This window comes from Rhinopithecus roxellana, chromosome 5 (genome assembly GCF_007565055.1).
Source record: "Rhinopithecus roxellana isolate Shanxi Qingling chromosome 5, ASM756505v1, whole genome shotgun sequence".
In the NCBI taxonomy this organism is placed as follows: Eukaryota; Metazoa; Chordata; class Mammalia; order Primates; family Cercopithecidae; genus Rhinopithecus; species Rhinopithecus roxellana.
The window spans coordinates 73,284,666-73,298,323 of record NC_044553.1 but is presented as its reverse complement, the minus strand read 5'-3'; the positions used below and the strand labels follow the sequence as shown (position 1 = coordinate 73,298,323).

Sequence of the window (13,658 nt, the reverse complement as noted above, 5' to 3'; positions counted from 1 at the left end):
TCCAATATGCTAATACTCATATCAAGAAACCACCTTACTTCTCCAGATAAGGAACAGATTTTCTTTCAATTTCCCACATTAATGAGAAAGGAAAGGAAATCAATTCTGTATCTGAACTTGTCAGCAAATCCTGCGCCTAAGAGTATGAATTTTTTTTTTTTGTTTTTAAGAATCTTCATTTAAAAAAATTGAACACAGCACCTATATTTTTCTTCACAAACATTGGGCACATTTAGAAAAGTGAGATTATTTAAGGAAACAATTATAAACCCATGACTTCAGCCACTATAGAAAACTCTGTATGAGGGGTATTAAAGTATGACACAAAATAAATTGTCACTGCTAGACTCATGTTTAATAACTACACTATGTAATATTTTTTCTACACACAATCAGATAGATAAGTCAGTCATTTGAAAACCTCAAGGGCCAACTACTCATGACTTCCTTCTCTAAGTGACACCTTGAAACAGGTGCAAAGTAAAACCAGTTTGAGGTGATGAAGAAGTACTTCATATAGACCATGCACAGTGGCTCACACCTATAAGCCCAAGCAATCCTCCTACTTGGGAGGCCAAGGTGGAAGGACTGCTTGAGCCCAGGAGTTTGAGACCAGCCTGGGCAATATGGTGAAACCCTGTCTCTACAAAAAACACAAAAATTAGCTGGGCGTGGTGGTGCCCAACTGTAGTCTAAGCTGCTCAGGAGTATGAGGTGGATCCGGAGGATCACTGGAGGCCTGGGAGGCAGAGCTTGCAGTGAGCTGAGACGGCGCCACTGCATTCTAGCCTTGGTGACAGAGCAAGACCCTGTCTCAAAGGAAAGAAAAGAGAAGAGAAAAGAAGGGAAGAGAAAATAATTTTTTAGATTTTATTAGAGTATTTTTATTGTATTTTATTGTATTGTATTAACTTTTTATTAATGTATAATGTATATTAATGTATATCAATAAATAATGTATACAATAATATATCATTATACACTACATGGGCACCCAATATGTATTGTATTATTTATTGTAAATAATACAATAATAAATAATACAATACATATGTATAATAAATATATACTACATATGTATTGAAAGAAAAGAAAAAAAATACTTCATATATAGTCATATGCTTAATCTTAGATGCCCTAATGATTATATAACACAAAGTCACTGTAGATTTCTTACCTCTAGATCAATCATAAGTTCAATGAATCTTTCACAGTAATGAACTTTGTCCATAGTGACAGGTTCTAGACATAAGAGAGAAAGCATGATAGAATTTTCTTACTAGGCCATTTTGCATGCTGTTTCTGAAAACTGGCAGTTATTTAATAACAAATAAAATCATTTGTCTTTTATTCACTAGAATTGGACTATGATTTAGAATGAGGATCTCACATATATATTTTTTTAAGGCAGGCCTTACCCTGATACTTAGCTCTACAAATATGAGAAAATAAAAAATCTAGCTTGGGTCAGAAGCACATTTTAAAAATCAGGTTTGCAAAGACATTTTAAAAGTATGAATCTTTAAAAATCCATATTTAATTAGATCTTGGAAAAACTTACAGATATAAAAACTAGAAGGCAGTTTTATATCAGTTTTTGCTCCACTTTCCTTATTGTCTTTACATTCTAAACTTCTGAGAGTTTTCTCATATGTATAAACACACACACGTGTATCTACACACACACACCTTTAAAGTGCACTGAAAACTAATTAGAGAGATAATTTTTATGATTTTTTCCACTGTACATGTATTACTTTAACATTAGAATGCCAATGACACAAAGAACAATAAAAATACCTTCTAAATCACTAGCTTATTATATACTATTTATGAGCATAATATACTATTTTTACAAACATTCATTTTTGTTTTTAAATAATTACAACCTTGGGGCATGACATTCTTTCAGAGTACAAGCTTTTTTTCCAATGCCAGGAAACGGTCTACCATTTTACCAACTAAAACCATCCTGTCAAGTCGGTTTCAATTAAAACAAAGATAATTTTAGGTTTCCTGTTGCTACTTAAAGACTTGCAGCAGTGACTAACACCCAGTGCCAGACCTATAGAAGGCATCCTACAAATGCTTACATAAAAATCCATTTATTTATCTGTAGTGTACAGGAAAACGGAAAGCTTAATGTAAAGCAAGAAATGCAAATACTTTTGTGTTTAATATACACAGAAATGTTAACTAGAACTTTTTCAGCTAGCATATGTCCATAATCCAAACCCTGAAATAACAGAAGTATAGAAATTATTAGCTGGAAAAGACCTTTGAGAGCATCTATTCTAGATCTTCATTTTCCAGGTAGAAAAACATGATCAGAGAAAATGACCTGATAAAGATGTAAAGCTAGAATGGTTGGTTAGAACTGGAACCCAGGTTTTCTGAGACATACAGTTATTTAAAATAAAAATCTAGGCCAGGCGCGGTGGCTCAAGCCTGTAATCCCAGCACTTTGGGAGGCCGAGACGGGCGGATCACGAGGTCAGGAGATCGAGACCATCCTGGCTAACACGGTGAAACCCCGTCTCTACTAAAAAATACAAAAAACTAGCTGGGCGAGGTGGCGGGCGCCTGTAGTCCCAGCTACTCGGGAGGCTGAGCCAGGAGAATGGCGTAAACCCGGGAGGCAGAGCTTACAGTGAGCTGAGATCCGGCCACTGTACTCCAGCCTGGGCGACAGAGCGAGACTCCGTCTCAAAAAAAAAAAAAAAAAAAAAAAAATCTAAAGGAGCAATTTTTAAATTAAATCCATTCAAACTAACCTTTTGTTGCTATCTTTTGTTCTTGTAACCGTCAAAGGAAAACATTTTTTCCCAAACTAAAACAGTGAGCAAATTCTGAATTCTGTATCTTTATTTATGTCTTGAGAAATTACTGGCAATGGCCTATTTAAAATTAGAAAACAATGCATGGTGCTCAAGTTCTGTGCCCTGGTGAATAAAGTTGCATGTTTTTACCATAGCTGGTCTACCGGGCATGTTGATAAAGTTGCATGTTTTTACCATAGCTGGTCTACCGGGCATGTTGATAAAGTTGCATGTTTTTACCATAGCTGGTCTACCGGGCATGTTGATAAAGTTGCATGTTTTTACCATAGCTGGTCTACCGGGCATGTTGATAAAGTTGCATGTTTTTACCATAGCTGGTCTACCAGGTGTGTTGATAAAGTTGCATGTTTTTACCATAGCTGGTCTACCGGGCGTGTTGATAAAGTTGCATGTTTTTACCATAGCTGGTCTACCGGGCGCGTTGCCTAAGGTAGAAACTTTGGTATCCCAATTTCAGGCACAAATATATCCTTATCATTTGTCTTTGCTACACTGTAACTTTTTTTCCCTTCTAACAGCAATCTTAACATCTCAGACTATCCTACACAGATTTTCAACAACTCATCTGGGCATTCCATTTTTAATGACCCTATTTTAAAGGGAAACTACAATCCTTCTTAAAATCTTTGAAAAATCAGCCTTCTGTTTCCTAAATATATAATCCATCTATCTCCATACCCATTCTAAACTGGCAAATTATTGTCATCATCCTGTTAGTTCCTTTGCCAGCAACCTGACAAGTTTTGATAAAAACTCAAGACTAACAAATGATGTTTTCTAGCCAGGCGCAGTGGCTCACACCTGTAATCCCAGCACTTTGGGAGGCCAAGGAGGGTGGATCACTTGAGGTCAGGAGTCCAAGACCAGCCTGGCCAACATGGTGAAACCCCATGTCTACTAAGAATACAAAAATTAGCCGGGCATGGTGGTGTGCACCTGTAGTACCAGCTACTCGGGAGGCTGAGGCAGGAGAATCACTTGGACCCAGGAGGCAGATGTTGCAGTGAGCTGAGATTGCGCCACTGCACTCCAGCCTGTGAGACAGAATGAAACTCCATCTTAAAAAAAAAAAAAAAAAAAAAAGTTGTCTTCTGACAATATATAAACAATAGTGGCAACAGCAAGTGGTTTATAGGCTGTCAAATTACTGCATGCCCTATGTTCTTGTTTTTGAAACCTAGATGACCCTAGATAAACATTCCACAGTTAGAAATATCCATTTTTATTACAGACATTAGTTCTATAGAAATAAGTAGCTCAAAGCACTCAATGTTACTCTTTCTGCCAAGAAAACCCAATCTCAGGCCGGGCGCGGTGGCTCACGCTTGTAATCCCAGCACTTTGGGAGGCCGAGGCGGGCAGATCACGAGGTCAGGAGATTGAGACCATCCTGGCTAACATAGTGAAACCCCGTCTCTACTAAAAATACAAAAAAAAAAAAAAAAAATTAGCCAGGAGTGGTGGCAGGGGCCTGTAGTCCCAGCTACTCAGGAGGCTGAGACAGGAGAATGGCATGAACCCAGGAGGCTGAAGTTGCATTAAGCCGAGATCATGCCACTGCACTCCAGCCTGGGCAACAGAGCAAGACTCCGTCTCAAAAAGAAAAGAAAGAAGAAAACCCAATCTTAGTCCTCTTTCCAGGTTTGAAGGTACTTAGTGGAAAGATATAGATACACTAACATTAAGTAACTTAAGATTATAAGCATAAAACGTTTTCTTTATACTAATGCTAGTACCGTGCCCCAAATCAGATACAACTGATTTACTGCATTGGTATCAACTCCTCACTGAACTGTAGCTATGATTTTCAGCTGTAAAATATTACTTGGAGGGTCAGCATTTATAACTCATTCCATTGTATTTTTTTAAAAGCTGCACTTTCTGATGCAAAAATATAAATATGGTACACCTATAGAGCTGTTCTTAGATTATATTCCACTTAAAAATATTAAACAACTGGCTGGGCATGGTGGCTCACGCCTGTAATCCCAGCACTTTGGGAGGCTGAGACAGGTGGCTTACCTGAGGTCAGGAGTTCAAGACCAGCCTGGCCAACATGGTAAATCCCCGTCTCTACTAAAAATACAAAAATTAGCTGGGCATGGTGGCACACGCTTGTAACTCCAACTACTCAGGAGGCTGAAGTAGGAGAATTGCTTAAGTCTGGGAGACGAAGGTTGCAGTTAGCCAGGATTGTGCCACTGCACTCCAGCCTGGCTGACAGAGACTCTGTCTCAAAAAATAATAATAATAAACAATTATAATTATATTTTATACATTTTTATATAGTATATACTCTATATAATATATACTTACTTTTTAAATCAATAAATGGAGCTATGATGGAGGCAAATCCTTCTATTTAGTCTTTTAGCTCAAATATCAGTAATATTTCTCCTTTTTTCCTCCAAACAGTATCAATAGTACTAAAAACACTATTCAGCACCATCTTATAAATCACATGCAAATATCGTCTGTAATTTTCCTGTTCACAACTGTATCCCAGCACCTTAGACAGGACCTAGATCTAGTAATCAGGTGATAAAAATATTTGCTACTTAAAGGAATATGTCAAAAACCACACTGGTGCCTTTAAAATAACCCTTAGGCCAGATGTGGTGGCTTACGCCTGTAATCCCAACACCTTGGGAGGCTGAGGTGGATGGATCACTTGAAGTCAGGAGTTCAAGACCAGCCTGACCAACGTGAAGAAACCTCATCTCTACCAAAAATAAAAAACTAGCCAGGCATAGTGGCGCAAGACTGTAATCACAGCTACTCGGGAGGCTGAGGCAGGAGAATCGCTGGAACCCTGGACGGGGAGGTTGCAGTGAGCCAAGATCGTGCCACTGCACTCCAGCCTGGGTGACAGAGCAAGACTCTGTCTCAAAAAATAAATAAATAAAATAAAATAAAATAACCCTTAAAGGCAGTCCCAATACTCATACTGGTAATATATTTAAAAAGGAGAGGACATACACTTTGCCAATACAATTTAAAATCGTTCCAAGAACAGTTTTTATATTAGAGATGAGTAAATACCACACGGGCAGTTATATGAGAATTTCCCAAATGCACTGAGTAAAAAAGAAGATAGTTACCGGAAAGTGGGACTGACTTCAGCACAGAGATAAACTTCTGGATGAGTTGTGAAAGAAATCTCCTCTCTTGATATGCCCTAAAATCAGAAAGAACATTGACCAATTATTTTTGAAAAATAGTCATATCAAAATTAAATTCTAAATGTTGATCATGGCTTTCCTATACTGTTCAACTGTTCATTTCTCTGTGAAGCTGGGACTATAACTTGAATATACAGCTTCTTCTTTCTATGTAAATTCAGTGCTATATGAAGAAAAGGAGAGTCACATTACTGATCTAATAAGCCACCTAAGCAAGCACCTCCTTCTTGCACCCTGAATGTTTTCTTTTTTTCTTTTTTGAGGTGGAATCTCCCTCTGCTGCCCAGGCTGGAGTGCAGTGGCACAATTTCGTCTCACTGCAACCTCCGCCGGCAGGGTTCAAGCAATTCTCTTGCCTCAGCCTCTCGAGTAGCTGGGACTACAGGTGCCTGCCACCACGCCCAGCTAATTTTTGTATTTTCAGTAGAGATGGGGCTCCACCATCTTGGCCAGGCTGGTCTTGAATTCCTGACCTCGTGATCCAACCGCTTTGGCCTCCCAAAGTGTTGGGATTACAGGCGTGAGCCATGACACCCAGCCTGAGCCACAGCGCCCAGCCAAACATTTTCATTTGTGATTTACAAGTCAGACTGAGAAGGAAGTTTCAAAATTCCATTTATAGTCTGCCCTTACCATTAAAAATCTCACATTTAATGCAGTTAAAATGCGATGAAAAATATTATATTTTAACATTTAAGTATTAAGTATAAGAGAGTATTACAACAGCTAAAGATCAAATGCTTAAAAAATAATTTTCTGGCCGGGCGCGGTGGCTCAAGCCTGTAATCCCAGCACTTTGGGAGGCCGAGACGGGCGGATCACGAGGTCAGGAGATCGAGACCATCCTGGCTAACACGGTGAAACCCCGTCTCTACTAAAAAATACAAAAAACTAGCCGGGCGACGAGGCGGGCGCCTGTAGTCCCAACTACTCGGGAGGCTGAGACAGGAGAATGGCGTGAACCCGGGAGGCGGAGCTTGCAGTGAGCTGAGAGCCGGCCACTGCACTCCAGCCTTGGTGGCAGAGCGAGACTCCGTCTCAAAAAAAAAAAAAAAAAAAAAAAAAAATAATAATAATAATAATAATAATAATTTTCTATTCATTACTACTTTAAGATACATTCACTAATAAACAGACATGTATCAAGTATCATATAGCTGTAAATGCTTGTAACAGCCCTGCTGGAAATACAAAGAAGGGGAATGGCTAAAATCTACTTGTAATAACAAGTCATACATTATAAACACAATTAGTAATATATGCCAGTATGCGATTAATAAAACTGCCTGACACTAATTAAGCACGCATGGTGCCAGGATCTGAGCTATGCTAAACAATTCACATCTTTTTTTTTCTTCTTTTTTTTTTTTTGGAGACGAAGTCTCGCTCTGTTGCCCAGGCTGGAGTGCAGTGGCACGATCTCGGCTCAGTGCAAGCTCCGCCTCCCAGGTTCACGCCATTCTCCTGCCTCAGCCTCCCGAGTAGCTGGGACTACAGGCGCTTGCCACCATGCCCGGTTAATTTTTTGCCTTTTTTTTTTTTTTTTTTTGAGACGGAGTCTCGCTCTGTCGCCCGGGCTGGAGTGCAGTGGCCGGATCTCAGCTCACTGCAAGCTCCGCCTCCCGGGTTTACGCCATTCTCCTGCCTCAGCCTCCCAAGTAGCTGGGACTACAGGCGCCCGCCACCTCGCCCGGCTAGTTTTTTGTATTTTTTAGTAGAGATGGGGTTTCACAGTGTTAGCCAGGATGGTCTCGATCTCCTGACCTCGTGATCCGCCCGTCTCGGCCTCCCAAAGTGCTGGGATTACAGGCTTGAGCCACCGCGCCCGGCCATTTTTTGCCTTTTTTTAAGTAAAGACGGCGTTTCACCATGTTAGCCAGGATGGTCTCATCTCCCGACCTCGTGATCCGCCTGCCTCGGCCTCCCAAGGTGCTGGGATTACAGGCGTGAGCCTCTGCGCCCGGCCTTCACATCATATTTAATACTGATAACAGTCCTCGGAAATGGGTAATATTGTCCAGATTTCACAATGAGGCTTAGAGGTGAAATAACTTGACCAAAGTCATACAGCAATTGAGTGTGGAATCTAGCTAAGTCTGATTGTAGAACCTGCATCCTCAACTCCTATACACATCCCAATCATTACATAAACAGCTGGTGTTTCAAAAAAAATCAGAGCATGTTAGGAGTTCAGATGAAAGCACTGTGATCTAAAGTAGTTGGTCTGGAAGAGTGTTTATATGGTTAATATTCAATTAGGTGGAGTGAAGAGGAAAGGGACTTAGGAAAGAAATGCTTAAGAAACAATGACTCGAGTATTCCAGTGATTTGCAAGAGTCACAAGAAACAGCTGGAAGCTTCTGAAAGCCTTGTAAGAAGAAGTTTAGAGTTAGGCTGGGGGTGGTGGCTTATGCCTGTAATCCCAGCACTTTGGGAGGCCAAGGCAGGCGGATTACCTGAGGAAGGGAGTTCGAGACCAGCCTGACCAACATGGAGAAACTCCGTCTCTACTATAAATAAAAAATTGGCCAGGCATGGTGGCGCATGCCTGGAATCCCCCAGCTACTTGGAGGCTGGGGCAGGAGAATCGCTTGAACCTGGGAGGCAGAGGTTGCAGTGAGCCACAGTCGCACTATTGCACTCCAGCCTCGGCAACAAGAGTGAAACTTCGTCTCCAAAAAAAAGTGAAGGAGTAAGAAAAAGAAACAAAAGTTATATTAATAGTCTAAAGATAGTGGAGAAAAGTGAGAATCATCCATGAGGGACAGGGACAATAGGCAGGGAGAAAAACAGTGGGTCAACTGTATATACTTAGTAGCACAGAAAGAAGGAAAAGAAGAAAAGCATGATGTTCTGGCTTCTGCTTTAGATCTTTGTGAAAAACATGACAGTCTAGGTAAAAGCACTTATTATAATAACTTATCGGCCGGGCGCGGTGGCTCAAGCCTGTAATCCCAGCACTTTGGGAGGCCGAGACGGGCGGATCACGAGGTCAGGAGATCGAGACCCTCCTGGCTAACACGGTGAAACCCCGTCCCTACTAAAAAATACAAAAAAAAAAAAACTAGCCAGGCAAGGTGGCGGGCGCCTGTAGGCCCAGCTACTCAGGAGGCTGAGGCAGGAGAATGGCTTAAACCCGGGAGGCAGAGCTTGCAGTGAGCTGAGATCCGGCCACTGCACTCCAGCCCGGGCGACAGAGCAAGACTCCATCTCAAAAAAAAAAAAAAAAACTTATTTGGGCTCAGCACTATATAAAGGGAAACAACAAACCAGTCAACATCATCTAAGGTCCACAATCCAGCATAATAAGCCAACATGAAATGAAGCTCTGCCAACATACTGTTCTCTTGCTTCTGGATCCATCTTTTCATCATTCTTTTTAATCAAGTTCCAGAATTTTCTTAGCTTAGGTGTCTTTTTTAATTCTAATTCCAATCGTGCCTGAAGAAGAGATGTTATTAAATTACCAGTAACCTCAAAGTTTACAAGGATAAGGATTAGATCAACTATTTGCTAGTTTTCTAATATATGAGTACAAAAGAGAGCAATCAAGATTGTAAGCTCAATAATTATTTTTTTATTTCAAAACTTAAAGAACTAAGTCTGAAAAATATATGCATCAACACTTAGCATCATCACTGAGGTTTGAAAAATATGAGTCTGAAACAATGCACAAAAAACAGCTATCACAAGCAAATAAGGAAATGTCCACATTAGCATATTCTCACTTTTTAACTTAGTATTAACTATTTGTATGTGTCTTATGTTTTCACGCCCATGAACTGGTACTTATGAATGAGTCTGCATATCTGAGTATTTAAGTGGAAACACCTATGTGCAGGAAATGAAACTCTGAATAAAGCATTACACTGAAATCTGATAGTTTTAACTCAACTACCTAAGATGTATTCATTTGGCTTTGGTACTTGCACATATTACCCAATACTTTATGGAAAAATGGAAGTCATTAATATTAGGTATGATCCAGATCTTCTCCTACAGCTATATATATACTCTAATCAAGGAAAAAAAATTCAAGTCCACATTTAGTCTCATCTATATATACTTTGCTAAATTAGCCCCCTTTCTCTACAAGCTCAATAGTTATTACCTTATTCATTTTATATTACTAAAATTAAGTTAAACATCGAATGCACATAAAAACTTTAAAATAAAAGCTTTATCTGTAAGTTAATGCAAAGTGGTTTTTCTAAGAAAAGGGGTATTTAGCTACCACTTGTATATCCAGATTAAGGCTATAGACTCTAAAACCACATGCTCTACTTATAACACATACACTCCTAAGATTCTGAAATTAGAGACTTACCAGCTGTAAGCCCATCCACATTGGGAGGGAGATAAGCTGCTGTACTTGACTCCGTATCAAGTCTACCTCCTGTTTAGGGCATGAAGAAAACAAGTTTATAAACATACCAGCATTTCTACCTAAGTCTTTACATTAAGAAGTATTACTGCCTTTTTAAGTCCTGGATGGAAAACACGCCACCAATATTTTCCAATTAATATTTTGATATTAAAAAGTTCAATGCTTTAAAAAAGATTCCATCCTTATTATTTACAGATTTTGTATTTGCAAATTCATACACTAACAAAAATGTATTTGTAACCCCAAAATCAATACTCCATGTGCTTTCACAGTCATCCAGACAAAAATCTGAGTTGCCTGACATGCACATTCTCAGGTGAGACTGAACTGATGCTCTGCTTCATTCTCAGCTCTCATACTATAAGAAACAAGTATCCTTTTTGTGGTCTATTGAGTACTTTTTTTTTTGGCATGTTTGTGCTTTTTGATGATTTCACTGTTTAAAATGGCACGAAGTCCAAGGCTGAAGTGCTGTCTGATGTTCATGGGTGCAAGAAGACTGTGATATGTCTTATAGAGAAAATACGTATGTTAGATAAGCTTCGTTGAGGCATAATTACAGTGATGTTGGCAGTGAGTTCATGGTTAATGAATCAACAATATACAATAAATAAACTGTCTTTAAATAGAAACACACATAAAATAAGGCTATGTATTGATAGTTTGTATAATGTCATGACCAAGGCTTGTAGGAACCTAACCCTGTATTTCCTCAAGGAGTAATGGTTCAGCATTAGCTCATTCAGTGTTCATAGCTACTTTATAAAATGAACGTAACTACCTCAATTAAGAATTGACTGCATATTTTAAAAGATAAAGCATTTCAACAATAAACTAGTTTGGTAAGTTGGTTAAAACTATCACCAAATTACTAATACTAATAAAATCTTGTTTCTGCTTAGTTTCTGATAAAAAAATCACATCTATTTATATTTCTATTTGTTCTGTTTAGTTTAATAAATGTTAAAGAGATAATGGTGGTATCCAGTGCGGGCATGATAAATCTATTTTTATGCCTTTAAAAGATCCATGTGAGATAGTACATGGAAACAGGTAATAACTATCCATCTATTAACACTCAGTCTTCAGGATAAGAAAGAACTCTGTGCATTCTCCTGCATGGGTGTAAGTGAATTATCAATTCAGAGGCACTAGATAAATATGTATATTTATCAGATAACCACAGTAGGAAAACTCAAATAAAATATTAATTACTGAAAAAATTTAATTTTTTAGAAGATAATCTTATGAAGGATGAAAATGTATCACACACAAGACATTTTCAAAGATCATCTACAAATGGCCTGTATCAGTTAACTCAAAATACAACTCTCCTACTGACCAACCAGCCTGTACATGAGGCATGATGAAAAGTAATGAAACTACATCCCTGTATGTATATGCAGTTTGTGGCACAGATCTCATTACTACAATTCCATATTAACCAGTCTCCTTGCTGCTTCTCCTTTTTGTGCTCTCTCTTTGGAGTTTCAGTTCTTATAATCATTTTTCTTAAGAGTCCAGATAGAAAAAATGAAGTATCAAGTTCAAATCTATTAAAAAGTGAACATATCTTATAAAATGGTTTTACTGATAAGTGGCTGAAATCAAGCTAAGCATTATCCTTATTCGCCACTATTATGGATGAAGAGTTGGCTACAGAGGTAATTTCATCTAAACTCAACCTAAAAGAATAAGAAAACTTGAAAATTACCCCAAAATATAAAGTAAAAGTACCAAACTATTGAAGCAATGATCAAGAAAAAGTAGTAAGACTGTCTGTTCATGAAGTGAAAATTCACCGTCAGTTTCAGCTAATGCTGCCTTCAAGATGTGTTTAAAAAAGAATGGGAAGTGGTCTGGCTTCTTCTTAAAAATCTGAAAAGAAAAAGAATAAAAATTCATTTTGAATTGCTTTGCTCACTTAAGCTTTAAAGAAGCCCTAGTAGGCTTTTTAGCAGTCTATTTAAAAAACCAAATAATTACAAAAGAGTTATTTGTATATCTATAAAATAAGCATCACGTGCTTACTTATAATTAATGGCAAGTCAAATACAGGTTTCTGACAGGACTATGAGAGAGTTGCAGAAACTTTTAGCTAATAAAATAATGGCTTTAACTTCTTTAGTTTTTCCTCTGTGGATTATGCCTGTATTTGGCTCAGGCTTTGTTTTCTTATTACGGATCTGAAGTTTTATTTTCTCTGATTTAAACAAAAGAAACTACATCTTTAGCAAAAATTGTAGTTTTCACATTGTAATTAATCTCAAGGATAGCCCCTCCTGCTTTATATTAGCTCTTTACTCTTAAGTTACATATAATGTAAATATATTCAAGCCTCTTTGACCTACCTCTGTTTCTAGTTACCGCCGCAGACAAGCGCTCCAAGCGTGTGGTCTACGCTAGTTGTTTTCATTCACTTCTCTAAGACAAGCTCCCTTGAAGCTGTACGGCTGTCAAGTCCTATGGACCGTTATGAAGCCTCAACTCCTTTTCACCATATTGAAGGCTCTTTTTCTTTCGTCTGTTATCTAAACAGCAACATTCCTAGAGTTCTAGCCTCATTCTTCACCCCCATTACTTCAACCACTAAATACCAATGATTCCAAATATACATCTGCAGTCCAGATTTCCCTTCTGAGTTCTCAAACCTTAGAGTTCTCTGTCTACTAGATGACTTAAATCTAGATATTCCAAAGGCAATTTAAACTGAGTATGTCCAAATTCAATTCAACAGTTTTGTATCCTCCAAATTATTTATCAGTCTCTATTACCTATCTTGGTAAATGGTACCAACATCTATTATATTCATTTGCCCAAGCCTGGAAGGTTATTGAAAATAACACCCTTTCCTAATGCTACTTCAACCGATTATCAAATTCAATCAATTCCACCTTCTAAATCTCTGTATATTCTCTAAATCTGTACTATTATTTCTCTATTTCAAGGCCTAATCACCAAAGTGATCTTTATAACAGGCAAATTGACCAGGTTATTCCCTGGCTCAAAAAATTTTCCTTCTTCCTTTCTAAAATAGCTTGAAGCAACTTCAAGAAATCCCGAGGCTCTCTTGATATCGACATAAAACCCATAGTTTATTTTGAGCTCTAATGTGCCCTGAGATGGTAGTCATTTAATGAATATTTGAGAGAAGTATCCACGGCTTTATCTTAAAGACTCTATCACCTTCTCACTTCAGAGACCATTTACTCAAAACAGATGACAGGCATCCATTTCTTTTTTTTTTTT

At 38.3% G+C, this 13,658-nt stretch overlaps 1 protein-coding gene across 4 annotated transcripts in view; it reads right to left on the bottom strand.

Moving 5' to 3' along the window:
* AQR (aquarius intron-binding spliceosomal factor) overlaps nucleotides 1-13,658 on the bottom strand; it is a 128,278-nt gene that overhangs the window by 93,734 nt on the left and 20,886 nt on the right. For all 4 annotated transcript variants that reach the window (XM_030930699.1, XM_030930700.1, XM_030930701.1 and 1 more), the window contains 5 exons: nucleotides 12,147-12,287; nucleotides 10,350-10,418; nucleotides 9,363-9,463; nucleotides 5,942-6,018; nucleotides 1,178-1,242 (listed from right to left, as the gene is read on the bottom strand). In XM_030930699.1, the coding sequence (XP_030786559.1) occupies nucleotides 1,178-1,242; nucleotides 5,942-6,018; nucleotides 9,363-9,463; nucleotides 10,350-10,418; nucleotides 12,147-12,287 (453 nt within the window). The remainder of the gene's footprint in view (nucleotides 1-1,177; nucleotides 1,243-5,941; nucleotides 6,019-9,362; nucleotides 9,464-10,349; nucleotides 10,419-12,146; nucleotides 12,288-13,658) is intronic.